Raw genomic sequence first — 27183 nt, forward strand, 5'->3', positions numbered from 1 at the left:
TGAGAAGAGAGAAGAGAAAAGAGAAGAGAAAAAGAAAGAAGCGGCCATACACGATGCGAAAAATGTGATGTTGGTGTTGGTGATGTCCTGTCCTGTCACGTGTACTCATACAGTCTCCTCGATCCAAGCCCACAGGCGCAAAACAAACGATAATCATGGCGGATTTTCATAAAAATTAAAGCAGGTATGCTGACACAAACAAGTCAAGTTGGATGGGAAGGTCTTAACTGAGACTTCCAAATTCGGGAGCGCGGCAGACACCACTCTTATCCATCATTTCGCGGATACGGCTGGTCATGAATCCCGACGTCGAGTCTCCGCTAGGCGACGAGTTACCCAGCCGCGGGCGACTGCTTGTGTAGCACTCCCCACCGCGCCAGGCGTATTGCACACATGTCTTTTCGACCTCGCAGATCTCACGACAGTCTTCGAATGTTTTGGCGAAGGGCTGGTCTTCGTTTGAGAGGTTGTCCCAGCTCGATCTTGTTGTTAACGAGGCGATATCGGGGTAGATGTATTCACGGAAGACGTCGCTGTGAAGGAGCAGGCGCTTGTTTTTTCTATTCGGGATGACGCATTAGTACATTGTAAAATGGAGCGGGATAAGATAGCTCGGGGTGTACTCACATCGTGCCAGCGCCTTTGCTCGAATTTCCAAAGATGATCGATCTCGCGAGAGCTGAGATGGTGAAAGGCAACAGCCAGATAACACCAAGGAAGACGGTACAACTCGTTCGTGAACTCGTCCAGCTCACCGATATTCGAGTTCTGCAGAATCGGCCACGTAAAGTGTAAATTGACGCCCGCGTCTGCGAGGACCTTGCCCAAAACGCAGTCGCCTGCCCAGTGCTTGTCAACGTAGTTATCTAGCTCTGCGCGGCGCGCAGTGTACTGATCCGACGCATCTTGCAGTGCGGGGTTCGACACCATGAAGCCAGAACCACCGTGGGCGAAGATGACGTCCGCAATCTGCGTCTCGGTGCCCAAGTACCAGGGCTTCTTCGCATCGAACTTGGCCAGCCAGGCTAGCAGGGTCGGCCACGAGACATAGGTGTCCGCTTCCATGAAGACGTACCACTTCGCATCGGGCTTGTGCTTGAGCGCCTCCTGCGCCATTGGCAGGAACTTCCATTTATCCAGTTTCCACCCTGGGTTGTTGGGCTTCCCGATGGCGGAGTTGGCTTCGTCGGCGAAATCGTCCTGGGCCAGGCCATTGCGCCCGTTCTCCGCGATGCGATTGTAGATGTTGAAGTCGGCGACGCGCTCCTTGACGTCCGGGTCGATGTGGCGCAGAACGTCGTGGATCTTGACGCCCTCGATCTCCTCGTCGAAGTCGGAGTAGATGACGAAGTTGGGGATGCAGCGCAGAGTCGTTTTGAAGTGGATGGGCACCTTCTCTTTCGACTCGGTGACGCCGGTTTTCATGACGACCAGGACATCCTCAATTCCTGGTAAGGACGGGCAGAATGGGGCGGGTTCACCGGCATGATCAGGGTCGACGGTGCCGGCACTCGAGGACGATGACGAGGATGGGGCGAGGGAGGAGTGGAGGGAGCAGATGTGGTAGAGGAAGAAGAGGGCGGCCGCAGCGACGAGGGCGGCGAAGCGTCTGCTGAAGCGGCGACGAGGGACCATTTTCATAACGAATCAGTCGCCGGGCCTGGAGGTCATCGTGAGAAGAGACAGGTCACAGGTTCACAGGTCTCCTGCAGGACGGCCAGGGATGAGGGGATCGACAAGGCCGCGTTGCTGGATGGCCACGGTGGCTGTGACGCGTCGCTAGGCTTCTACTTAACATTCTAATTGGCACTACAGTCTGCGCAGTCTCGCAGTCTACGCAGCAGACCTTTAGTATTCTGTAATATATTTTATAGTATACTATTATATTATTTTATTTTATGCCACTGTAGTACTGTATTACAATTGAAAACCATTCCTTTCAAGTTCAACTGCACTTTCAAGTTAAACTGACGATCGCCAGCCACACGGGAAGTCTACCGCAATTTGAACTCGGCATATCCACCCCTGATTGCATCGGAATGTGGTCATTCAATGGGAATGCCCGGAAGGTGATATTATAATTACGGAGTTGGTTAATTTGAATTTGAATTAGCAGGCTCGGTCTGATTGATCATTTTGAATTTAATTGAACAATGATTGTTGTGGGTAGTATGATACCCATGATAGTATTATACGAACATCTACTAACTAGTAAGTTACTCTGCACAATTCAAGAGTTATCTTGCAATCCCAGCACGAGTGGAAAATAAATGTTTAGTTCATGATTTTTTCACTAGCTCTCTTGAATTGAACAAAGATATAGATACCCCTTCCATTCCCATCGACAGCGCAATCTCATCCATCCAGTCTTTCGTGGGGGGGTTGCGATGTTTCCGGCATAAATTTTGATTCAATCTTCAGCCTCAGTCCATCCGGAGGCCGTAATGTAATAGTGGAAGACAAGGGAAAATCTTTGCCACCACGGCCATCGGATATCGGGCGGTTTTCCACTCGGGTCGACCCCATTATATCACGAATTTCAAGTTCTGCGGCAGACTGCTGCGATGGATTCAACAGTATAACCAGATAATTAAGCAGCAAAAGACTAGACTGTACGCCCCGGATAGTCAAATTAGCAAACTTATCAAAGAAAACCCGTGGGACCGGCCCGACAAATTCGTCATATGATTCATAGCCCGCTCGCACGCTCGACGCCGCTATTTTGAATTCAGTATAGATACCATTCATAGCCGCACGCGTGGCGAGTACTATACGAAACAGCGCCGATCTCTCGCGGTCCTGCGCATCCACTGGCAACCCATCGAGCTCACGAATCCGCTTCACGAAGCCCGGGAGTTTAACGACTTCTCGGAAAGCACGCTCCGCGATGTCTTCCAGGACCGACGAGTTAGGGTTCCTAGCATTCCTGGTAGCTAGATCCTTGTTCAGTTTCTGCCATCCTGGTTCTTCTAGAAAGCACGCTTCGCCGCAGACTAGGGCGGCTGTCACAAGGGTATTCCGACAGGCCATGTATAGATTGCACCCAAATCCGTCTGCGTGGAGGCGAGGGCCTCGGAGCTGCATTAATGTGCGAAGTCCCCGCGCATGATGTTTCCACCCCTCCAGAGATGTGTAGGCGTGCATTTCGAAAACACCCAGGATGATGACGGTTGAGAGGGCCTCGTCCGATTCGGCCTTTTGTGGGTCACTCAGTAGTCTTGATAGGTTTCGGAGGGAACGGAAGTAATACATCCGTCCTTCGTCTAAATATCGGGTGTCGTTGTGAAGACTGCCGAGATAGGTTGTGGTCATGCATCGCACGGCCCAGTCGAAGCATGAGCTGTTTGAAGTGGGTCGCTGGGTGATATAGTCAATCCAGGTCATCGGAACGCGGGGTTCCATGATTTTGAAGTAGCAAGGGAAGGAGGCCATCACGAAGCTGTGCGCCAGCTGAGGCTGCTGGATAGCAACGGCTTTGCCTACTAGTGACGGAGACAGACATTCGTCAACAGATGTAGAGAGCTCTGTACATGTTGAGAGAGAAAGGTCAGACTCGGAGGATGCGGGGTGGTCACTATAGGCGACGCTCGACGGGGTTGAAGTCGTAGAACTCTGCGCCTTGCTATGACAGGTTCCAACTTGTTGGCATCGTAGGCGGCTAGTCTCCCGCCGTTTTCCGGTCTAAAGGCAGATGTAATGTTATTAAAAGTTCATGATATTCATAATTCACAGATTGAACTTCATCAAATGGGGTTATGGAATGGATCTACATGGAGAAGAAAAACCCACCTGGCATGACCTCTGAGCACAGGCACGGTGCTGGCAATATTCAATTTGCATCTCATGTATCACAGGAGGTCTGATCAGGTCACAGCTTCCTAATATGCTCCCTAGATCTGGGCTTTCCCCAAGAGTAGTGCAAGTTTTCAGTTTGAACAAATGGGGGCCGAAAATCCGTTAATCTTGCGCCGAGAGGCTGAGGACTGCGTCCCCACGATGACATTCACAATTCGTGGTAGATAGCATGGAAGACAGGACTGTTGTTGGGAGGTGAAAGGTGGATCGCACGTTTGAAATGTCGATGAGGCTCAGCTGACATTAAGATTCCGGGCTCCCCACCAGTCGACGGTTTGAACAAAGAGTTGTCTAATACGAGAGCGGGAGGGGAAAGCTCGGCGAAAATCAAAAACGAACCTCAAAATGATTTAGGATCGACCCGTTTATATCCCGATTGGCTTAGTTTCGCCCAGACTTTTGTTTTTAATTAGATCAAATGATGCTTAATCCAAATAAAATACTGCTGTCGGTAAATCTAGTTGTAGCCTAGCGCTAGCCAGTGAGTTGCTTCCACAGAACCTCGTATCTAAATGTTGCATACTAGTATGACGATTTGGTAGTGCGCGACATTGTCACTTCGTACATACAATTTTCATCACTCAGTGCCCAGAAGACCCTTGTTCAACTCGGGAAATTCCACCTGGTTGGGAAACTAGACTGTAGGATAAGCTCTAGATCGTCAGACCAGTTCAATATGATTGGTCTATGTGGTCAGCGTGCTAGGTCGATGCCTCGTGCGGGCTGAACCTTTCTATTTTTAGAGTCATGTTATGTCAGGGTAGGAGCATTTGGGAGGAATGGAGGATTGGTGATGGTTTTGACCTAGTAATTTGAAGATGCCCAGGTGGTTCGGGGATCATCTTGACACTATGATCTTGATCATTACCTTAAATGGAAATAAATCGTACTCGACTTCAAGTTCCACCTTGGAAGTTCATACTACTATAAAACCTACTAGCCAGGACTTTAAAACCACTGTACAATTACTATCATCGCAGTATTGCCGCGGGAGAACATCATGGTCAGCGTAGCTAGTACCAGCACATCAAAGAAGCCGAAAAGCAAGCAAGAATGCTTAGTAGAGTTATTGAGCTTCCCAATGTTGTTGCGGCACCAGTTTGAGTCGGATCTCCAGAAACTCCATTTGAAGTAGTAGCAGATGCTCCATTGGCAGCTCCGGTAGGCGGATACGCCCCAAAACAGCCGCCAGTTCCCGTAGCTTCAGTATTTCCACCTGAACTACTTGTACACATTGATCGTCGCGGATCCACACACTCAGTAAGATACCGTTCATAATCAATGAGATCCATAGAGCTCATAGGAACGATCTTGTTATTCATATAAACGTCGCATCTTGATGTGGTCACTTCTTGTCCGCCCAAGTTCGTGCTTATGGTTGACACATAGGTCGATACGAATGTGGCTATGCTCGATTCCGTCGCCTGTGCTTTCAAAAATTTAGGAAGCGAGACACTAGCCGAATCTGTATATGTGAATTCGGTCTTGGTGCATGATGCAGGGTTGCTTAATGTGACGGGCAGATAATAATGTGTCGTCACGGATGGGCTCTCGGTTTGAACGGGTGGGGCCCACTCGAGGAAACCCGAGATGGGAAGGTTGGTAATATTTGGCAAAACGAGATATTCCGTAGTGACATTGATCCGGTAGTAACCACCGTCATCTCTGGTAAGATAATGGGTAGAGTACGCCGTGGAGGTGGAGGTCGGCGAGACTGTCAATGGAGCGGTTGTCACCACTGGCGAGACGGTGGTTTTTTTGGTCACCCATCCCCAGGCATCTCTAATTTCCTCTGTAGCGTAGTATTGGACAAGCCATGCGGTTGAGGGCTGAGCTACTGCAAGCAAGAGCAGAGTTCTGGGGAAGCGCATGATAGGTACTAGCCTGAACTTCGAAGAAGATTCATAGGGAATATAGCATGGGTGGGCATCCTTTACTAATAAGTACAATGAGGGAAAACATGGTAAATTTTACAACTTTGTAATGCAGCCAGCTATCATTCTCTGGACAAGTTGCCAAGAATTTTAGACTGTGGTTGAAATGATCTATACGAGGTAGAGACACGAGGTTTTCTTGGCACGCTTTCCAATTCGCTATGCACGCCTGGTGTCGAGAAGACGGAGATTATCCGTTTTGAAAACGGGGAAACTTGATCGAATGGAAAAAGAAGATGAAATTGGCATAAGACGCGCAATGAAAATGCAACCCTATTTTCCGGTCCCTTGCAGATAAGCCTATGTTTTTAAACACGGTCCCTTAGGACCAAAGGGACTCGTGCACTGCATACACACCAAATGCCTACGTGTTTTCAATAACAAGCGTTTCAGTATTCTCTGTTGCTTCAGAATGAGGCTTCACGATGCCCGATTCAATGGCAACACGGTCTAAGCTCCCTCTGATCTAGGCCGCTACCATCTTTGCAGACACTAAGGCATTCCGTGGGCATGGAATCAAATGCTTGAGCTAGCATCAATTCGATTAAGACTACAGAGAAAGTTTAATTGGCATCAGCTCAGAAGCTAGGTAATATTTCAAGTTATCAAAAGTACCTGAGTGTATAGGTATTATGAACGTAACGTATCTGAGGAAATGGCGTGCGGGGTGGATCATGATGTACGATCCAGCTAGTACTCTCCCCGCATCGTTCAAGCAGCGGGATGATTGATGAACTGGCATATTTGGAGGGAAAGGGGGGGTTTGAAAAGAGACAAAATAGTACCAGTTACTCGTAGAATGAGGTAGTAGGCCAATTTATCGTTTCAATTTGAAATCTTATTGAATACTAATAATTGCTGTGAAACATTTAAATGTGCTATTTGACAACTTGAGCTCATTGCAAGGCCGGTAGACACACACTTAAATAAGCTCAAGCTTGAGCTTACGAATGATTGAAAAGATTCAAATGAGCAATTGCAGCACTTGCACCTATAGCGCAAAAAATGCTGCAGCCAGGGCAGCACCTCCAAGCGCAAGCCCCTCAGCCGTCGCAACAGGCCCGGCCATGTTCGTAGAAGTCTCCGATTCATTGTCCGCAGCAGTAGCCTTAGCTTCAGTCTCGGTTCCAGTTCCAGTTATAGTAGTCATCGTTGTCGCATCGCTGTCTGAAGACTTCGTGGTTCCTGTCACCGACGCAGACGCCGCCGAAACAAGACTAGAGTAGTCCTTGGTGGTGAAAGCAATCTTGGTCTGGCAGGATGCACCGAACTTCGTCGTGGTAGGAAGATCACGGGTAGTGCCGGTACAGAATGGGAAGCAGTCGGATTGGGTATCTTCGAGGTAGTTGTTGGCAAGCGAAAAACTGTGGACGCAGCAGTAGGGATCGTTGGATTCGAGAGTCAGGCTTCCATAACAGCATCTCTGAGTGTCTTTGTACTGGATATTAGTCCAGTCACTAGGACATGAGTTACCATTTAGGCCGCCATTCTTTCCAGTTGGTAAGTATGGTTTCACAAAGAACCTTGGAACAGACAGGGGGGTAGACGCACAATGGTCTCTGCGGAAACAACGGCAGAAAGAGCCACAAGAGCTGAGAGGGCAATGTTTTGAAGGATGTAGTACATTTTTGATAAATTTGAGATGAGTTATCTGGTTTGTAAAAAAAAAGAATCGAAGATTTCCAAGTTGCTTTTATATTTGAGCCACAATCTAGCGATCATCCAGGGTATACCTTTTCAAGGAAATGCAAGAACGACATCACCGTCATCTGAAGGTTGGGACTAATTTCTTCACCTCGCCACGCCAGATATCAAGAATTTTGTCTTCGGAAGCCGTCTAACCAATAGATGAAGTTGAGAACTATGAAATCGGGATTCTGAATGTGATGTTCGATCCACTGCACAACAGCCGCATTATCATTTTGGGAGATCGAATGCGAGTGTGCTAGTCTGTCAGACAGCATCATCCAATAATATCGGCGAATGAGAAGCTTGGACCCTGTAGATCTTGATTCATGGGGATTGTGTCTCCACTCGAGTCATTTGGGCGAACGAGTGCGAGCTGTGGGGACCAGGGCTGAGACTAAACCCAAAAGTCTTCAGGGTACATCTCAAGGGGGTTCGGCAAATTTATCCGAAAATACTATCCGCGTACAGAGTGCAGAATCTGAGAAAGAATTACGCCCCTGGGAGCTTTCTTGGCATAGTGTTTAGCTGTGCGATCGTGGTTCAGGACCAATTTCCATTTTGAGATTTTTGGACCCCAATTGATCAGCAGGGTATCAAAGCTGCGGATAATCACAAAAACAAGTGTACATCAGATGACCACCCTCCTGGTATCTCTATCCGCCGCTCAATCATATGCCAAAACTCCCCAGCAAAATGATCGGAGGGTTCATATATCCATAAACCCCAGTCTTCTGGCGAAGGCCCATGTGAGAATCCTATTAGTCGCACTAAATCAAAACGGCCGGGATGGGAACTAGTATAGTAGTCAATCGGTCCACCTGATTCCTTGAACAGCCGATGTTGTGCCTTTCCAAAGCTCCTCAAGTTTACTCCGCTAGCTTGGAGGTCTTTCAACCAACATCTCAGGCTAGAATTATGTTTTGCAATGGCCTTGGCTGTAGGACCATAGGCAAAAACCCCATCACAAAATGAACCAAACAACGTAGATCCATTATCATCGACATGGTTCACATCGAGGCCGCCGACTAGAAATTCATGAAAGAGCCGGAACATTGAGTTATAATAAGTCTGGTCATCTGCATGCCGATAGACTTGGTATTCTCCAAGCCTTTTAGAGACCTTATTTGGCAAATTGAGGATCTCGTAGCTTGCGAGAAATTCAGAGTATGAATCAAATTCCGAAGGACATTTTGTGAATACAATGCCACGGAAAATGAGGCGCAAGACTTCAGGGAGACTTGAGAAATCATACATCACCCAAAAGGACAGGTCCTGTTGAACAACCACATAGTAACCAGGATGAGGAAATTGGGGAACTGACTCGTATTTCCAGCGGTGTGGTAATTTCAAAAAGACACGAGAAGAAAGGTAACACCAGGCAACCTTGTTGCGTCTCTGTTGAGGAACTTTGTAAAATGATGGAAAAAGGGTTTCGACCAGGAAAGCAAAGTCCTTGGCAGAGTCGTGGAAGTCATATAATGAGTCCCAAAAAAGTTCTTCCTCGTCATCAAAGGCTTCATTTGTGTATTTGAGAAGCAAACGGAGCACTGGAGTAAGGCTCAATCTCACACCAAAGACGAAAATGATGCCTAAAATCATTACTCTCCACCCTTGATGGTTGTAAAGACTCAGTTCTGCGCCTTGGTCCAAAAGTAATGTAGCCGATTCAACCCCACGCGTGTGTATAGCAAGCTTTGGTTGGTCTTGAGATAATGTTTTCTTATTGAAAGATAGTTTGGGCATTCCACTAACCTCGAGTAATGTTCTTCCATCTTCAATTCGGTCAATAGGTGAAATTTCCCCAGATGAGATGAATCGCTGTAGGCCTTTAACGTCATTATACTTCGCACACGATACAACTTCGGAGACAGATGGGTGTATCCTGTAAGACTTCACATTCCATTGCCAGCCAGTGCGAGACCTCGCACCCGCGACTTCCAAGCATTTTGAGGTTAGCCAAGAGGGCAGCGCAAGCCGCCACAAATAGTCATTCTTATATGATTGTCGAGTAATACTTCTAGATGAAGACGATTGCGAGCAAGCACAAGCATTAGAGTTTTCTTATAATCATCGAATCAGTATTGCCATTTGAAACTTTGAAATCATTTAAAGGGTCTGAAGCCACACCATCTTTGTTCTGAGGTGTCTGAAGATCAATATCATGCCTTTCATTCAAGAGCTTCTCCGCAAACATTTCAGGTTGTACCTGAATGAGAGCCCTACTAATTTCAGCCCAATTCAATAGTCGAAGCCATTCTCGCAAACCTTGTATAGCATTGTTGGGATAAGGAAAGTAACCGGGTTGCACTCGTCAGCCTTGTTCGATATCTCTCAAAATTGCCCTTTTTTATCACCACCCTCAACGAGGCATATGACCTTTTGAACCCCTTTGCCGACCGCATTTCAGCCATCAGACCTTCTGAAGCAGTCTCTAAATCAACAGCAGCTTCTCTGCAGAGTTCAAAGCTCTTGAGAGCATGGTTGTTGTTTTTCAGAACGCCAGCGACTGAGTCCTTTGACAAATCCTCCTCAATATCCATCAGAATTAGACCAAAGATATCGATCTCACGGACCAGTCGCTCTAGGTCCTCCGGTGCGTCGCGTATTTGGCCCCAGCAGTCTTTGATTTGTATGGTTGACTTCGTGACCTGCGCGACGACGGTTGCGAAAGTTAATGCGCCAGAAACAACACCGATGACTTCAGCCATCGTGGTCGTGTATAAGCTGAAAGTTGCGAAACTGTGAGTTGAAAGAAATCAGAGATGGACTCGGAGACAGCTGAAAATGGGGGGTCTGAACTCGCTTGGTGGTGCATCAGTAGCCACTCAAGTTGTTGTTTCATTGGGCACCTAGACTGCGCCTCAGCATCACTTAGCGCCAGCCTGACTTAAATGGGGGCGACTCTCAACCTATGCTTCAATTGATTTTCCTTTAAACACCATGATGGGCTGTGGCAGTGTCAGTATGCTTCATTTACTTTCTAGGTTCCAGCGCCTCTGTTAGGATTGATCGATGGCTCAGCCTTGTTTCGGTGCAGATGGCTTCGCTGGCATTTTTAAGTAAGATCTTCACAAACTCCGACGATCGAGAACAAGATTAACTCCATTAATGATTGTACAGCTGACTATGAGGCTGATATGCTTTTCCAGTATGGCTCTATGACCGAATATCCATCCATCCACCCAATAAAACTGCGCCACCATTACTGCGACGGTGCATTTTTCTTCTCGATCATATTCTCATGCAACTTGATCAACTCGGGAATAATGATGCTTTCAATCTCCAGGCCCTCACCACCAATATCTGGCTGAGTCGGTGCTTGTGGTGGTTCGGAACCAGCTTCGCCGCCGCCCTTCATAATCTCCGCCAGACCGACTTGATCCTCGACGCCGGAGATACTCTTACTGCGGCGAGCTTTGGGGACTCGGATCCATCGCTCATGAGGAGGGTCCGGCGTGATGAAGACAACCTCCCACTTGCGCGTTGAGAGAAGGTTACCGATAACGAGGTGGTGTGAGTATCGCTGCAAGGCCGTGCGCGCCTTATAAACCAGCAACGTAGGATCCGTCTCCAGCTTGAACGAAACGACCATACTCCCATCAGGAGCCCACCCATCCACCAGGCGATGCAAGAACTTAGGCACAGGGTCAAGGTTAATAACCAGCTTCTTCTGGCTGGCCGGCTTAGCCTCGTTTTCCCCAGTGTATATCTCATCATCTCCATCAACAGCACTGTCCGCACCACTATCACCAGCAGCACCACCACCCTGGAACTGAGGCGGCAACTCCGACGACTGAATCTTATGCTCAGCCATCCGACTCCTCGGAATAAAAAAGTCGCTCACAGCGGCAGCAAGATAAAACAACGCATTTGGACCAAGCGGCCGCATCAACTTTGCCAACGACCGCAACTCAAACATATACTCCGCAACCGTCGTAAACGGCAACAAAAGGAGTCGATTATTCTGCTTCGCATAACGATACTTCCTCAACACATCGCGCATCTCAGTCTGATACTCGTCGCGCACAACGATAGATCCATGATCCTGATTCGCCGCGCCCGGAACAGGCGGCGCCTCGTCCATAAAGTCTAAGAAGCAATTCGTCGAGTGGCTATAGTGCCGCGAATATGGCAGCAGACTATACTGCCGGTGCAGGAAGATCACCGCGTACCCTTGTTCCAGGAAGTACTCGGCGGATGTGGCGCCGCGGGTTCCGGCGGAGAAATTGTCGATGAAGCGGACTGTTTGCGCTTCGAGGGGGACGGTTGTGCCGCCGGATGTTACGAGCACCACGCGGCGGTTGGCTTCGACGTGAAGGTCGATGAAGGCGCGGGCTAGGGCTTCATGTTTGGGGAGCGCCTTTGGTGGTGGGTATTCGTTGAAGTAGACGGATTCGGCCTCTGCGGGCTCCATGTCGCCGAGGGAGGGGGACATGATGGATGAGGTGGGGGGAGTGGTCGTCGATGATGGAGAGGATGGAAGGATGAGAGAATTGAGAGAGGGTGGAAGGGTTGAGGAGGTTGCGACGTAAGTTTGAGCTCGTTGGGGATTCGAGGATCCGGCCGCTTTGAATCGGCGGGGCAGATATGCAAATCAGATGCCGAGGCCGCGGTTGATCATGGAGGGGTTGCAATGGCGGGTAGTGCTGCGACCGGGGTCAATCAGCGTGGGGCGATTGGCAAGCTTCTCAACAGTTTGGATGGGATCAAATGATGCAGCTTGAGGCTGTAGCAGGTTTGTGATAAAAGACTGACTGGTCTTGTCTATATAGCAAAGCAATGACAGGGGTCGATCGGAAGCTCCGTAGCTCGGTGACTTTTTGCCCCGCTGCTGCCGGTTGTACAGTTTTGTTCTTTGGAACCTGCGGAGATCGGCCAACCTGATTGGGTTTTAGCGCTGCCGCTGGGCCGATGCGGATCCCGTCAAAATGGAAAAAGGGAAAGGCAAGTCTGGAAGAAAAAAGGAGGTGCTCTTTGGCTGAGGGTGATTGTGGGAGTGAAGCGTTATGATTGGACCGGATGCGGGTGGGTCACGTGTAGACTGGTATATACCGAGCAGATTGCAGCACTCACTCGGACAGAAGGATCTATTACATAGTGCTAGTATTTACGGTGTGGTAAATAAGGGAAAGGAGAAACAGGATCCTGGATTGCTATGGTTTACTCCGAAAATAGGAGGAATGGATTGCTAGAACTAGATATACTCGGTAGCTGGTATCCTGCAGATGTGAGAGTGGGTCATGATCTACCCCGTACATTCATTGTATGCATGTGTGCATAAGCCATGAATTGGCATGGGGGTCTACCCGGGGCTACATTTGGGATGGGAGTATCCCATGCCCTAACAACTTGAAGCATGGCTCGCAATGAGTGCCATTTGGAACATATCTAGAAATTTAGCAGGGTCACAGGACCTGAGGACATGACGCTTCAGGTACCTAAGGACCATCCAACGATAGCTTCACTCTCTTACATTCTCTGTTCAGCAGGCGTATCATGCGTTCGCGGCCTGTTGCCTTAACACAACAGCCACTAGTTCATCCAAGCCCGCTTCAACCGCTCTTTCCACCCACTCAGCAAATGGTAAAACCGGCATGTTTGTTATGCCGATTTCATTTCCCAGGAATTCTCCAAAGGTCTCGACTGGCACTGCAGTATCACCGGTCTCGCGTACATAATCCACTGGATTGTCTGCAGAACGGTGAAGATGATCAATTACTGAGCAAACGATGCTTGTGCCACACTTTTCAACGCTAATCAGGTCAAACGCTCCCCGAAAACCGGCCGCCACTAGATCAGGGACAGCTCGGATAACCTGCGACCATCGCCAAATATTGTGCCAGATGTCCCTGTCTCCTACGTCGGCGCCGGTGATCTGGCTAGGTCGATGAATGACCACCTGGAGTCCAAGTGTATGTGCTGCTCGCTCCAAAATTCGCTCACTCGCCCATTTTGCTGCGGTGTAACCGTCAACGCCATCCACAGGGGGCGGAAAGGAAGCAACCGACATCTCGGAGAAGGGCCGAGCTTGAAGAAGGTGACATACGCCTGCTGTCGATATATAGTGGAAATGGGGCGTTCCTCTTGGACCCGGACTGCTGTGGCGAGTCGAAAGAAGGGAAAGTTCTAGCAGTTGCCTGGTACTGTCAACATTACTGCCGCGTAACAACGAGTACGATTTTAGACGAGAAACATCTGCACCATTATGAATGATTGCGGCGACAGATGAGAATATCTGGGATGCTTCTGTCTCACTCAGTCCCAGTCGCGGAAGAGAAAGATCCCCTGAATGAGGGATGATCTTGGTTGAAGACAGGAGATCGGGTGGCAGGGAGCGTCCTGGACGGATGGCAAGGCAGTGAATGTATGCAACCTGGGTGTTTGTGACTAGCTGTCGAAGAAGCTCACGACCAAGGAACCCAGTGCTACCAGTGAGTGCCACGGAGATGGACTCGCTGTCGCAGAGGTGGCCGGGGTCAGCCCTAGGGAGACTCGGATCCAAAGCGGTCTCTTCTTCCCAGTCCACCATCTCCGGATGAGCTGTGCCAGGGGATTCAGGCCGAGATGCCAGGGTTGCCAGGGTATTGTAGCGGAACACGTCAGTCACGGCGAGGAAGAGACCATTTTTGCGCGCAACTCCGGCCAGCTGCATAGCGGTAATGGAGTCGCCGCCCAGGCGGAAGAAATTGTCGTCCGCCCCGATGGCGTTGGAGGGGAGATTGAGAACCTGTGCCCATAGTTGCTGCAGTATCCGTTGCGCCGTCGTGCTGGGCTGGCGCTTAGCCGTGACAAGGTCGCTATAGGTTGCGATCTGCGTTTGTGAAAGAGCCGCTGCCCGCTCGCGGAGCCGCCGTCGGTCAGTCTTGCCCGTAGCCGTCAGCGGAACCGCCACCAGTGGGAGAAAGACTGCTGGCACCATGTATACCGGCACCGCATCGTGGAGGCGCGTCTCAGCGGTAAGGATCGCCGCGCGGAAGACGTCCGTGGGGGTAATTAGGATATCATCCATCCCCTCATCCCTGTTTCTGTCCATCCATACAAATGCTATCAGCATCGGCGGCCGCTCGTCGTCCGCTGGCTTCACCACCTCCGCCACCACATCGCGTGCCCCAGGGAAACACTCTCGCACATGGTGCTCCACATCGCCCAGCTCGATTCGCTGCCCGCGAAGCTTGACCTGCGTGTCCTTTCGCCCTATAAACCGCAGTAGCCCGTCTGCTGTATATTGCACCAGGTCACCCGTTTTATACACCCGATCGCCGCCAGGGTTGCCAGGGTAGGCGGTGCGGATCGTATGTAGCCACGCCGGCGGGTCAATGAATGTCGCAGCCGTCTGTTCTGGGTTGTTGAGGTAGCCCCGACCCACAATCGGGCCCTCAATAAGCAGTTCCCCAATCACGCCGATCGGAAGTAGCTTGTCATGGTTCGTCTGGTCAACAACCCAACTAACACACCCGGTACCTCGTCCGATATTGCATGGATCATTGCCCTTTCGAGCGATGCGTTGGATTGTAGAAATCACAGAGCATTCTGCCGGGCCATAACGTGTTCCACAACCGAACGGGCCGGACAACCGAACGGGCCACCCCACCTAAAAAACGCGTCGCGTGTTGCAGCTCTCTTTTTCAAACCACCACCATGCCACCAATTCGTACTGCAAAAACTCAAAAACGAATTGAGCAAGAAGGCAGGATTGAACTTGCTATACAGGCGCTAAGAAATGAAAAAGTAGCTTCTCTGAATGAAGCTGCGCGCGTTTTTGAGGTACCTCGTGCAACATTGCAAGCGCGTTTCAAGGGAAGACATTATCGCCAAACCCTTCGCGCAAATTGCACAAAATTGGATGCAATTGAAGAGGATTCGTTAGAGAATTGGATATTGGATCTAGATGCACGTGGCAAGGCCCCTACCTTTGCTCTTGCAGGAGAAATGGCCAATTTACTACTCGCTCAACGTTCAACTACCCCCTCTCTTACAATCGGTATAAACTGGGTACAGAACTTTGTCAAACGTCGCGATAAGCTTAAAACACGTTTTTCACGTCGCTACGCTGCACAGCGTGCATTATGTGAGGATCCGAAGCTTATTCGTGAATGGTTTAATCAATATTGCAATACTATTGCTCAATATGGTATTCTTAACGAAGATATCTACAATTTCGATGAGACTGGATTTGCAATGGGGATTACTAGCACCTCAAAGGTTATTACCAGTCGAGAGTGGCAGGGGAAGCGCAAACTCCTACAACCGGGTAACCGAGAGTGGGTTACTGCAATTGAGTGTGTCCATCTGGATGGTGTTCTCCCTCCGACTATTATCTTTAAAGCGAAGGTATTGATGGCAGCGTGGTGTAGTACTGTCCCGAATGACTGGCGCTTTGAGATCAGTGCTAATGGATGGACAACTGATGAAATTGGCATTTCGTGGCTCGAAAATTCCTTCATTCCATACGTCAAAAAGCGTCAACATGGTGCCTGGTCTGCCTTGGTTATGGATGGCCATGGGAGTCATGTCACCCCTCAATTTGACACTATCTGCATGAAGAACAATATTGTGCCAATTTGTATGCCATCTCATTCATCGCATCTATTACAACCACTAGATGTAGGTTGTTTTAGTGTATTGAAGCACTTCTATGGTCAGGCAGTACAAGATCTTGCACGTGTGGGCTCTACACATATTGATAAGCCTGACTTTCTTAGTCTATACCCTAAAGCACGCGCAGCAACATACAAAACCTCTATAATTGCTAGCAGTTTTATGGCAGCGGGCATTATTCCATATTCGCCAGAGACAGTACTATCAAAACTTGATATTCATCCCCCATCGCCTACACCACCACCATCACATGGTAGTGATAGCAGTCGTGAATTCATACCTCATACACCATCCAAAGCTATCAATTTTCAACGGCAGGCATCCTCAATCAAGCGATTACTAGTCTATAGGGATATAACCCCTGATAATGACATATATCGACAATTGGAGCAGACTACCAGAGGTGCACAATTACTTGCACATGAGATGGTTATGTTAAAGACAACATATGAGCGTGTAATGGCCGAAAATGGACGTAAGCAAAGAAAAAAAGCTTTACCAAATAGGCAATTACCCTACGAAGGTGGAATTACAGCAGAGGACCTGCAATTGCGTGTACAAATTGAATATGAGCACCAATTGGCAATACCCCCGGCGCCACGCCGCGCAACCAGGACGACGATTGAGAGACCTATACAGCGCTGTGGCAATTGCAGGGAGCCAGGGCACAAGCGGAATAGGTGCCCAGTTGTGAATAACGCCTAGTTTTTGCAATATATTATATGGTGGTTGAGTTATATTCAATATATATCGTCGTAATGGGGTGGGGTGGCCCGTTCGGTTGTCCGGCCCGTTCGGTTGTGGAACACGTTATTCATTGTAAAGTTGCAGCCGATCCGCCCACTGGTCAACATCTCTGCTTGTCATGGCCTCACCCATAAGTATAATAGTCGATAGATTTTGGACTTCGTCAGGTAGCAGTAACCTGGCCACACTTGGTGTTAAAAAGCACACGGTGGCTTTCAGATTTTGAATAGCTATGGCAAGCTGGCCCCGCCTGGCTGATTCCGAGGGCACGCAGACACAGCCACCGACAATCAGAGTAGTCAATATATCGGAAATGCTGTTATCAAATGCATAGCTGGAAAATTGGAAGACCCGGGATGCATGGGTGAGACCGAGAGAGGGAGCGTATGATAACGCACCAGTCGAATAGCTCTCATGAGTGACAATGGCACCTTTGGGTACACCGGTCGAGCCTGAGGTGAACACGACGTAGAGGGCGTTGTTCGGGGCCACTGACGGCGTCATCTGGTCACTGCGCTTTTCGCACAATTTCATCTCTTCCACCCCAAGGGCCACCACCCGCGTCACCAACTGCTCTGCGATCGCTGCCTGCGACGCCGACGCAATGGCTATGTCCACCGACACGGCCAGGCAGATGCTCTGCAGTCGTGCCCGCGGGTGCGACGGGTCCAGCAGCACAAATGCTCCGCCTGCCTTCATCACTCCCAGCATCGCCACTGTCGTCCACCGCGACTTTTCGAACAACAATGGCACAAACACCTCCGGTCTGACCCCCAGTCCGGCCAGGTGCGCCGCCAGCGCCGACGACAGCCGGTCCAACTCGCCGTACGTAAAGTCTCCGTCCCAGGCACACACCGCCGGCGCGTCGGGCTGCGCACAGCATCGCTCTGCGATCAAATGGTGCACGCACTGCTCCGCTCGCGCCGGTACCACTCTGTTCCATTCCTCTAATTTTCGCCTGTCCAGCTCGCTGAGCAGCGGCACATCTGCCTGGATTCCGCTCTGGTGGATAATGGTAACTATAGCTTGGCTCAGAGTGTGTGCTATTCTGGTTGCTTGGCTTTCAGATAGGGTCGACGGTGAATATACAAGCGATGCCGTAAATCTGTCATTTTTCGATCTGCATTCAACAGTGATATCGTACTATTTCCACTCCTTGTTAGCGCTTGCTTGTGGACATGGGGTTGAAAGGCCCCGGGGATATCTACCTCATTTGGTAAGACCTTTTCCAATTCTTGAAAGCTAATATAGCCCTCGTTTTGTCCGCTCCCTTGAGTCTCTGGTGGAAACGACATGCACGTGTTAAACATGCCGTGGCCCCCATCACTAGCAGAATGGAACAATTCCGTCAGAGAGAGATGCTGCGATGAAAAGCCCCGCATGAAGTCCCGTTGGTTTTCATGTGCTGTCTCCAGCAGCGTTGCCGACTGCTTAATGTCGATCCGGCAGATCAACACGTTGATGTATGGTCCGACTGCATCTTCAATCCCGGCTACTGGAGCGTCTCGCCCAGAGGTCAGGTAGCCGAACAAGACGGAGTCTAGACCGGTAAAAGCCCGTAAGACTAAGCCCCAGGCAACCTGGACCACATTTGAGATGGTAAGACCTGTTTCTCTGCAAAATGCATCCAGTTGGGATGTATATTCAAACGGGACAGCGACTCGGACCGATTGCGATTCGGCAGCCAAGTGGGACTCGGACCTATCGTTCAGCCGCGGGAAGTAGCACGGACTGCACCCTTCCAAATAACTGCTCCAATACTTCAAAGTCGCAGGATCGCGAGAACCCTCAAGATATGCGACGTAGTCATTATAAGGTGCTCCACTGGTGGGGCATTCAAGTTTGTTATCGCAGGCGAGTGCCAAGTCTCGTTTCAGAATCTCCATCGACGTTGCGTCCATCAGCACGTGACTGATTTCGACAGCAACCAGCAGTTTTCCGCGCTCTGTCTGACAAACGGTGAACCGGGGCAGTGACAGTCGGCCGTGTCCGCCAATCTGCCGGCGTGCGTGCAGAGTAGAGCGAGCGTCGCCATCATCAGAGCATTGAACGACCGCTGTGTTGGCAGAGTCGGCCTTTAGGATGACCTGAATATAGGGGGAAGTGCCGACCCCCTCAACGAAGATGGTCCGCAGCATGGAATGACGCCGGGTAAGCTGCACCCAGGCCAACTGGAGCCAATCTGGGTCAACCGTTGTATGGCCGTCAGTGCAGGCGACTTCCCATATGAAAATCGCCTGGTAGTGCTCTGGCTGTCGTGCTTGGCTGATCAACATCCCTTGCTGGATTGGGGAACACGGAAATGCTGCTTCTACCTCGCTGATATGGATACAAATTGCTGGCAGGCGGCAATGCAGGAGATCCTGGAGGTTCTCGCTGGTCAAGGCTAACAGTGGGAAGTCGCAGGGCGTGAAGATGGGAGTCTTTTCTTTCAATGTCTTCACGGCCTCGTCCATAGATTGCTTACACTGCTGAGCCCAGCGCTCTAGGTCTGTCCTGGAGATTCTGCCGGGAGTCCCAGTGAAGACTATTCTTGGACCGTTAGTTGTCTCCGCTATTGTTACAGTCATTCCCTCAGCAGGCTGTGCATCAGGCAGGTAATCTAGGTTCTCGCCGACGACCTGCTCGAATACCGCGCCTCTCCACTGTTTTTCGTGGTAGGGCAAGAGGAATTTGAAGCGTATGCCGGGAAGAGGCGCGCACATCGACTTCTCCAGCGAAGATTGCCGACCAGAGCTTGGGATTAGATGCGTCACTTTCCCATTGCGAGCCCGGTGGTAGCTCTCTTTTGTCTGGCAAAGAATCTCACCAAAGCTCGAGCGTCCATACGACTGCACACATAAAGTCAAGTCCGTAGTGAACTGACCGACGGTTTGAGAAAAGTCGTTGTGGCTTGATGTCAGACCTCGTCCGTCTTCCTCGACGGTCAAGAGTGGCAGCTCCTGGTCCTCAAAAGCGCGACTAAAAGCGTGCAGCACCGCGGCCTGCAGAACTACACTGGATGTTAACCGAAGAGGCTCGGGAGCATCACCTAGAAGACCCGATGGGACTGGTATACTCGTGTGCATTATGCTGTGGCTGTGAGCTGGACAGGAACCATCAGTTCGTTGAGAGGGCTGCTGGCCAGAAACGGTCATGGACGTTATGGGAGCAGGCGCTGGAATCATGTGTGATCGATCTCTCGCCTTCAGTCTCGAGCAGCACCATTCTCGAAAACCAAGAGGCAGCGGTTTGGGTATCTGCATATAAACGTCGTGATCCAGGAAATATTCAATATCCCTCGAAATAATATCCCAAGAAGTGTGGTCGACAATCAATGCGTGCGCTGCGAGCGACAGACATTGCATTTCACTCAAGTTGAATAACATCGCTACAAAAAGAGGACCTTTCTCGATGTCCAAACTCTCCCGCCTTGATTTCATGGTCTCCGACGCCTCTTCTAGCGTAGACACGGCACAGCTGGCGTACTCGTAGCCTCCCTGGGGCTTACTAGCGACGGTTGGAACATGTTGGGCCCAACTGCCGTTTCGATCACTCGTGAATCTCGCGGTCAGCATCGGATGTCGACTGACGATCTGCTGTATAGCATTTTCTAAGTGAGTGGGGTCAATGCTCCTGTTCAACCGAAGGAAGATGCAGGTTGTTGGTGAATACCAACTCTCCTGATCTTCGGCCAAGATCATGCTTCGCTGGACAGGAGTCAAGCTGAATTCGGCTTCCGAATCCCCGTCGTGCCTTGTCACAGTGCTGCAATGCGCACCTACAAGCAATGCAAGACTGCTGACGGTTTTTTCGCGGAAAATATCTTCCACGGTTATGGTGATACCCCTCGCCCGGCATTGGGTGACTAGCTGTATTGCCTTTAAGGAATCCCCTCCAAGACGGAAGAAGCTCTCGTTCACGCCAAAGCTTTCAGAGGGGAGCTTGAGAATCTTCGAGAGCAGAAGATGAAGACGCTGTTCTGCGCGTGAACTTGGGGTCACTGGGTCCAATCTGGTGAACGCGTACGAAGCCAGGGTGCCATATGAAAGTGAACCAGCGATCTCCTTCAACTTGCGCCGGTCTACCTTCCCGGAGATTGTCAAAGGGACGTATTCTAGGGGGACATATACATGCGGAATCATGTAATCCGGCAAAAGGTCGCGTATTTTTGTTTCGGCCTCTGCGGAGTGCGACTGGAAATCGTGGTCAGATCCATCAAAAAGAGCGGCCGAGTTGGAGTTGTTTAAGTTCTTCTTCGCAGGCGCTCCATCCCTGGCATTCTTAGAGCATAGTATGAATGCCACCAATATCGGTGATGGGGTATCGCCGATAGGGGTTACCACATCAACAATAACTTTGGTGGCCCCAGGGAAGTGACGGAAAACTTGGTGTTCTACTTCCCCCAGCTCGATGCGCTGCCCACGGATCTTGGTTTGCAGGCCTTTTCGTCCCATGTAGATGAGGCTGCCGTCAGAGCTATAGCGGACTAGATCGCCTGTCTTGTACAGTCTGGCCTCCCGGTCTGATCGGAAGAAGCGCAGCCATAGCGGATTCTCAATGAACGCCATGGCGGTTCGCTCGGCGTCATTTATGTATCCTCGTGCCAGACAGGGCCCCTCGATTAGCAGCTCGGCCACGGCCCCGATAGGAGCGAGCACATGGTGGTTATGGGGGTTGACCAGCCAGAGGTTCGCAACGGGCGATTTGCCGATGTTCTTCAAGTTCGAATCTGCTTCCGGCAGTATAATTTCAAGTTCCTGCTGGACAGTACATACTCCGACCCATTCTGTCATTCCATACGCCGGCACTACGGAAATTCTCTCTGCCCAAGATCGGGCCAGATCACTTCTCAATGGCTCTCCTCCGACTATTAAAGTCTTGAGACAAGCTACATTATCAGGAGCAAGGGAGCCCATCAATGAAGGCGTCAGCATGGCCCAGCTGACACCCATCCGAGACATTGCACCCGATAGGTCGTTCATTCGCTCGTGGCCTGAAGGAATACAGATAGTGCCTCCAACTGTCAAAGTACAGAAGATCTCGTTCAAAGAAATGGCAAAACTGAATGAGGCAAATTGCAGGGCTCGCGTGTTAGCTTTCATTTCCAACGCTTCTGCATAGGTAGCGACAGCTGCCAATGCTCCGTGGCTGATGACGCATCCTTTGGGGCTCCCAGTACTACCGGAAGTGAAAAGTACGCATGCCATATTGTGGGTTTCTACTTGTCCCCGCAGCAATGCCATCGGGTTAACCGTTGGCAGCCGCGCAGCCGTCGACCCAGACACCACAATCAGGTCGTCTATGACACCCTCCAATAATGTGGCCTGCCGGTCTGACGAGAGAATGACTTTTGCATCTACCCGTGTGATGATTTGCTTCAGATACTCGAGCGGATGAGAGGGATCGATGGGAACGAAAGCTGCACCAGCCTTGACTACTGCCAGCGTTGCCACAATCGCCCACATCGTTTTCTCAAAGCAAACAGGCACCATAACCTCTGGCCCTACCCCCTTTTCTTTTAGGTGGATAGAAAGCGTTGTGGAAAGCTCCTCGAGCTCACCATATGTCAGGGTGCCATCCCATGAACACACAGCCGGTGCGCCTGGTTGGTAGCGGGACTTCTCCTGGATTATCTCGGCGATGGAGGAGCCGGTAGTGATATTTGTCTGTTTGTTGTTCCACTCTGCGACACATTCTTGGCTTTGCTGGTCGAGTAAATTGATATCCCTCAGCTTCTGGTCCGGATGTTCGAGCATTGATTCAATCGATCGAGACAAGACCCCTCCTATGATCGCTGCCTGTGAGTCGGACACGACCGCAGTGCTATAATGCAGTAATATCTCGACCATGCCATTGCATGTTCTTGCGATGAGTAGCAGGTCGTAATCCTGCTGTCACGTCTAATTAGTGTTCTGATTAGAATGGAAAATCAAGGATGTGGCTGACCTCATTGTCCGTGGCATAAAGTTGCTCTGACGAACTCCCCAGTCTGAACGAGCTCTCGCTTTCCCCGGCCATGAATACGACTCCAGTATTGAAGTGAATGTTCCCACTTTCATCCTGGCTCATGGACAGCTGGCGGTGGCAGGTTTGAAGCAGTTGCTCAATTAGATCGTCTGGGTCGATGGTCACTACAAATGTTTTAAAATCACCAGAGACTGATCCAGACATTTCTCTAGGTGCGTCAACCCCAAAGTACAACACCTCCGAGTTGACAAACTGATGAAGGACGATCGACCATGCAGCAACAAGCAAAGATGCTAGGTCAGATCTGTCCCTCTTGTATAGAGTACCGAAATCGCTCAAATGCTCCCCAGGTACGCACCGAGCCATTCTGCGCGCCTTCCCTGGTGCGGCATCAACAAGGGTTGGAAAGAGACACATCTCAACACCATTCTCTGGGGACTTTGCATATCGATCTCTTAGATTTGGCTTTAGGGAGTAAATGTCTGCCATACTGATGGATGCTTACGAAGTTTCTTCGCAAAGTCGTTCGTATTTTTATTATAGAGAAAAGTAAAAAAAGAGAACCGTGGTGGCTTAAGAGCACTGCGTGACCGTCACCACTGATTGGGAAAAGGTTTTTCAGAAAGTTCCTCCCAAACTATACATGCATATTTGCGAACACTATGCAACGCCACGTGTTGCATGGCTAGACTACGCTACCTTGTAGGCAGCTTAAAATGGTGTCAACCTCGAGGGTGTAGACTTTATCAGTGATCCGTGGAATAGCGGTGGCCAAGATGGTCGTATCCTAAAAAGCCAAGTCAAGATTCCAGCGGCTCGTACAATAACATCGGAGTAAAAAGAATGCTATAACGCCGGAGCTGCTTGCCAGGAATACGTAAAATATTGTCAGGCATAAGCTGATGATCCAAAATAGCGGCTGTCGAAAAGTGGCGGGACGATTCTCATCTAAGGAGAATAAAGAGCCATTAGACGTAGTTATCAATGCTATTTGCCTACCTTTTGGGTAGCTAATAGAGCGAGATGAGTATTCAGCCCGAGACTTGACTACTTCCTTTGATTCTGCTGCCATTATCTTATCAAAGAAATCTAAGCCGGAAGCCTGAATGTCATTAGCGTTCGGATAAAACCTTGGAATGCTTATATCGAATGCATCAGTGTTGTCACAAACCTAAACTGTAGTACAAGATCAGGAAGGGCTAGGATTGTTCTTCAGCTACAGCATGCAAGGGATAAGGCAGCAATAATAGGCATCTTGACGCCTTTAGGCACCATATCTTACATCAAATTGCATGAAAAAAAGTAAATATAGAGGGTAGACTTAGTAATCATACAGTTACGTTGCCATACTGGTAATTATCGGGCTATGAGGACGAAAGGACTTCCTGAATGGACGTGCATACTAGAACAGCTACATAGAAACACAGTATGACAAGAAATGCGCTACTTCGCAGTCCATACCTTTTCAGGCGGAATTTAGATCAAACTAAGGAGCCCACCAGGCGATAAATGTATCCATCATGCAGGTCAAAAAGGACTAATTTGTACCGGCACGATAAGCGAATGAACTTTTTCAGAGTCATGAAAACCGCAGCGAAGGTTCCCGAGCTGCAGGTAGTGGCTCAGCTGAGAATACTCTACACCGACCTTCCTTGGTTGATTTATGGTTTATTACAGCGTGAGGAATGGTTTTTGGCGGCATTACTGCTAAGGGAAGAATCATATATTCCTTTCCCTGTCCTTGCCTGTGTAACCAACAGTCACGCGTAGTTCAACGTATTATATGTGTTGTGATTTACAGGAAGGTTGAATGTTCATTCACATCATGATCTGAAAACATGATGGTCCATACACCAAAGGGATATCGCATTGATTATCAATTGATCAGAGTCGAACTGGAGTAAATCTCGCATAAAGAGCTGTATTATCGACTTTATCGAGCCCGGTCCACAACAATACGGCTTATTTGTGTGCGGTAGAAGGTGCATCGAGTGAGAGAGCCCTATACCATAATTATCAGCATGTCATGTCTATAGAGCTATAAAACCTCGAATAATCATCTGTTACACTCTAATGGGTTCAATACACTATTTGGTCAATCTTCGGATCTGTGGTCGGTCGGATTTGGCTACGCATTACTCCGTAGTCGCGATGCAGATCCAGACTATCTGGGCAAGGCTTCATGAGTGCAGGATTTTAACTCAAATAACTGGTCACTTAAAAGTATTAAATGTCTAGGTTCCAGAAAACCTAGTTTTCAATAGTATCAAATGGCTATGGTATTAACTCTAAACGGTCTGTCATCGCTGCAATGGGTCGGTGAATTGGTATACTACTACCTAGTAATACCTAGGTACGCATCAATATTTTAACGCACATCTCTATCTCGTAGTACTATTTGCTCGCTATGATTGGGCCATCAATAGCGCATTCATGACCTGGCTCAAGTAAAGAAGGCTGTCTCTGCATAGCCTGCCGTATATGATCTGTGCGTTGCATATTGAGAATTGACATATCTGCTTTTACGCATTGTGTGATGTCTACTAGTAGTAGATCTGCAGGCAGGTTCCAGTGCAGTATTTAGAGGGGCTCTCCTCATTGCAAGTGGCCCAGTCTTTCCGTTACTAATAAGCGTAGACTCCGCCACAATCCCGTCAAATTTTGATACTGTTGTATTATTGAACTTCAGGATTCTTTTGTTCTTAAACAAATTCAACCTATTGTGCCACGTCATGACGAAAACGAAGACAGATATTCCAATCAACTGCACTGTCCTGGTGGTAGGAGGCGGACCAGGAGGGTCATATACCGCTGCAGCACTTGCCCGCGAGAAAATCGATGTTGTTCTTCTTGAGGCAGATAAATTTCCGAGGTAGGCATCAACATACAGTCCCCGGATGAAGGCCCCATTATGGAAATGACGATGGCTAGACTCACAAATTTCTCGAAACTAGGTACCATATCGGGGAAAGCATGCTTCCTTCCTTCCGACACTTTCTACGCTATATCGACCTAGAGTCTACGTTTCTCAATCACGGCTTCACCCAGAAGGTGAGTTAAAAAGAACGGATTCCTACCTTCTCACCTCCTGACTCTGACACGGACCCGGTCATGTGTAGAACGGTGCGGCATTCAAGCTTGTCCAAGATAAGAGAGAGGGATGTAAGGACATCTACCTATCTGCACTCTGAACAGTCCATCATGTTGACCATAAGTTCTAACATCTGCAAAGACACAGATTTCATTTCCGCCGGTGGACCGAACAATTTCACATGGAACGTCATCCGCTCAGAAGCGGATGAGCTGATGTTTCAGCATGCCGGAAGGAGCGGAGCGAAGGTTTTTGATGGCGTGAAAGTAAATGACTTTGACTTTGACGATATGACCGGCCATCCCCGTGCGGCGTCGTATACCCAGAAAGCCTCGGGAAGCAAAGGTACAATAAATTTTCAGTATCTGGTCGACGCCAGTGGCCGGGCTGGACTGGTCAATACCAAGTATACCAAAGATCGCACTTATAACAAGACTCTTAAGAATATCGCGCATTGGGGCTACTGGAGGGGGACGAGGCCCTACCAGGAAGGAATGGAAAGGGACAACTCGCCGTTCTTTGAGGCCCTGAAAGGTTTGGTGACTATTCTACCGTTATTTTACTTCCAAAAGAGATATCTTGGCTGATTTCAGTTTTCTTCTGTTTCTGAAGACGAGAGCGGGTGGGCTTGGTACATCCCACTCCACGATGGAACTGTATCTATCGGAGTCGTCATGAACCAGGAACTAGCCACGTCGAAGCGGAGCGCCTTGTCTAATACCTTCTGCAAAGAAGACCACACGCTAGAATCATTCTACAGCTCTTCTCTCGAACTTTGCCCCACTATGATGCAGCTCATATCCGGTGGCAACCTTACAGGCTCTGTCAAATCGGCGTCCGATTACTCCTACAGCGCATCTACTTATTCGAAGCCCTATGTAAGAGTTGTCGGCGACGCCGGCTGCTTCATCGACCCTTTCTTTTCCTCGGGAGTCCATATCGCTTTGACTGGTGCTCTCTCGGCAGCTGTCACGATCTGCGCTGCTCTAAAGGGCGATTGTAAGGAAGCCAGTGCGGCAAACTGGCACACTACAAAGATTCAGGGCGTGTATCAGCGGTTTCTGATGGTCGTACTGAGTGCGTACCATCAGATGAGAAGACAGGATGTCGGTGTCTGGAGTCAGCTTGGTGATGATAATTTTGATGAGGCTTTTGAAAGTATCAGAGTCGGTGAGTATGCCTGTCTTAACCTTGTCCTAATCGATCAAAATAAATGGAAAGCACAAGATGATCGAGCATCCAGCGCCAACTAACGCATAATTCGAATAGTAATCCAAGGCATGGCAGACGTAAGCGAAAGCGGCGTTAAACAAAGCCAAC

The 27183-nt window shown here is 49.4% G+C and overlaps 8 protein-coding genes across 8 annotated transcripts; 1 reads left to right on the forward strand and 7 right to left on the reverse strand.

Annotated features, from left to right (window-relative positions):
* Positions 1-223: 223 nt before the first annotated feature.
* On the reverse strand, positions 224-1635 carry N7533_000674 (glycosyltransferase family 31 protein; the record flags this gene model as incomplete). Its single annotated transcript, XM_057097324.1, has 2 exons — positions 224-533; positions 575-1635. 2 exons carry the CDS (start codon positions 1633-1635, stop codon positions 224-226), a joined length of 1371 nt encoding a protein of 456 aa, XP_056965817.1.
* Positions 1636-2355: 720 nt separating this feature from the next.
* Positions 2356-3432, reverse strand: N7533_000675 (uncharacterized protein; the record flags this gene model as incomplete). The annotated part of the gene is made up of 1 exon (XM_057097325.1): positions 2356-3432. One exon carries the CDS (start codon positions 3430-3432, stop codon positions 2356-2358), a length of 1077 nt encoding a protein of 358 aa, XP_056965818.1.
* Positions 3433-4868: 1436 nt separating this feature from the next.
* On the reverse strand, positions 4869-5726 carry N7533_000676 (uncharacterized protein; the record flags this gene model as incomplete). The annotated part of the gene is made up of 1 exon (XM_057097326.1): positions 4869-5726. The coding sequence occupies one exon, from the start codon at positions 5724-5726 to the stop codon at positions 4869-4871; it is 858 nt and encodes a 285-aa protein (XP_056965819.1).
* Positions 5727-6780: 1054 nt separating this feature from the next.
* Positions 6781-7415, reverse strand: N7533_000677 (uncharacterized protein; the record flags this gene model as incomplete). The annotated part of the gene is made up of 2 exons (XM_057097327.1): positions 6781-7278; positions 7341-7415. The coding sequence occupies 2 exons, from the start codon at positions 7413-7415 to the stop codon at positions 6781-6783; spliced, it is 573 nt and encodes a 190-aa protein (XP_056965820.1).
* Positions 7416-9716: 2301 nt separating this feature from the next.
* N7533_000678 (uncharacterized protein) lies at positions 9717-10186 on the reverse strand (the record flags this gene model as incomplete). The annotated part of the gene is made up of 2 exons (XM_057097328.1): positions 9717-9743; positions 9833-10186. 2 exons carry the CDS (start codon positions 10184-10186, stop codon positions 9717-9719), a joined length of 381 nt encoding a protein of 126 aa, XP_056965821.1.
* Positions 10187-10680: 494 nt separating this feature from the next.
* On the reverse strand, positions 10681-11913 carry N7533_000679 (phosphopantothenate--cysteine ligase CAB2; the record flags this gene model as incomplete). The annotated part of the gene is made up of 1 exon (XM_057097329.1): positions 10681-11913. One exon carries the CDS (start codon positions 11911-11913, stop codon positions 10681-10683), a length of 1233 nt encoding a protein of 410 aa, XP_056965822.1.
* A 1059-nt stretch (positions 11914-12972) lies between these two features.
* On the reverse strand, positions 12973-23261 carry N7533_000680 (uncharacterized protein; the record flags this gene model as incomplete). The annotated part of the gene is given in 4 exon segments (XM_057097330.1): positions 12973-14939; positions 16952-17943; positions 17955-22696; positions 22752-23261. The coding sequence occupies 4 exon segments, from the start codon at positions 23259-23261 to the stop codon at positions 12973-12975; spliced, it is 8211 nt and encodes a 2736-aa protein (XP_056965823.1).
* Positions 23262-25504: 2243 nt separating this feature from the next.
* N7533_000681 (NAD(P)/FAD-dependent oxidoreductase) lies at positions 25505-27116 on the forward strand (the record flags this gene model as incomplete). Its single annotated transcript, XM_057097331.1, has 5 exons — positions 25505-25644; positions 25727-25823; positions 25892-25934; positions 26005-26402; positions 26457-27116. The coding sequence occupies 5 exons, from the start codon at positions 25505-25507 to the stop codon at positions 27114-27116; spliced, it is 1338 nt and encodes a 445-aa protein (XP_056965824.1).
* Between the last annotated feature and the right edge of the window lie 67 nt (positions 27117-27183).

The sequence above is a fragment of the Penicillium manginii genome (genome assembly GCF_028828005.1).
Source record: "Penicillium manginii strain IBT 31320 chromosome Unknown utg000001l:1.0-3466041.0:1.0-3467806.0, whole genome shotgun sequence".
In the NCBI taxonomy this organism is placed as follows: domain Eukaryota; kingdom Fungi; phylum Ascomycota; class Eurotiomycetes; order Eurotiales; family Aspergillaceae; genus Penicillium; species Penicillium manginii.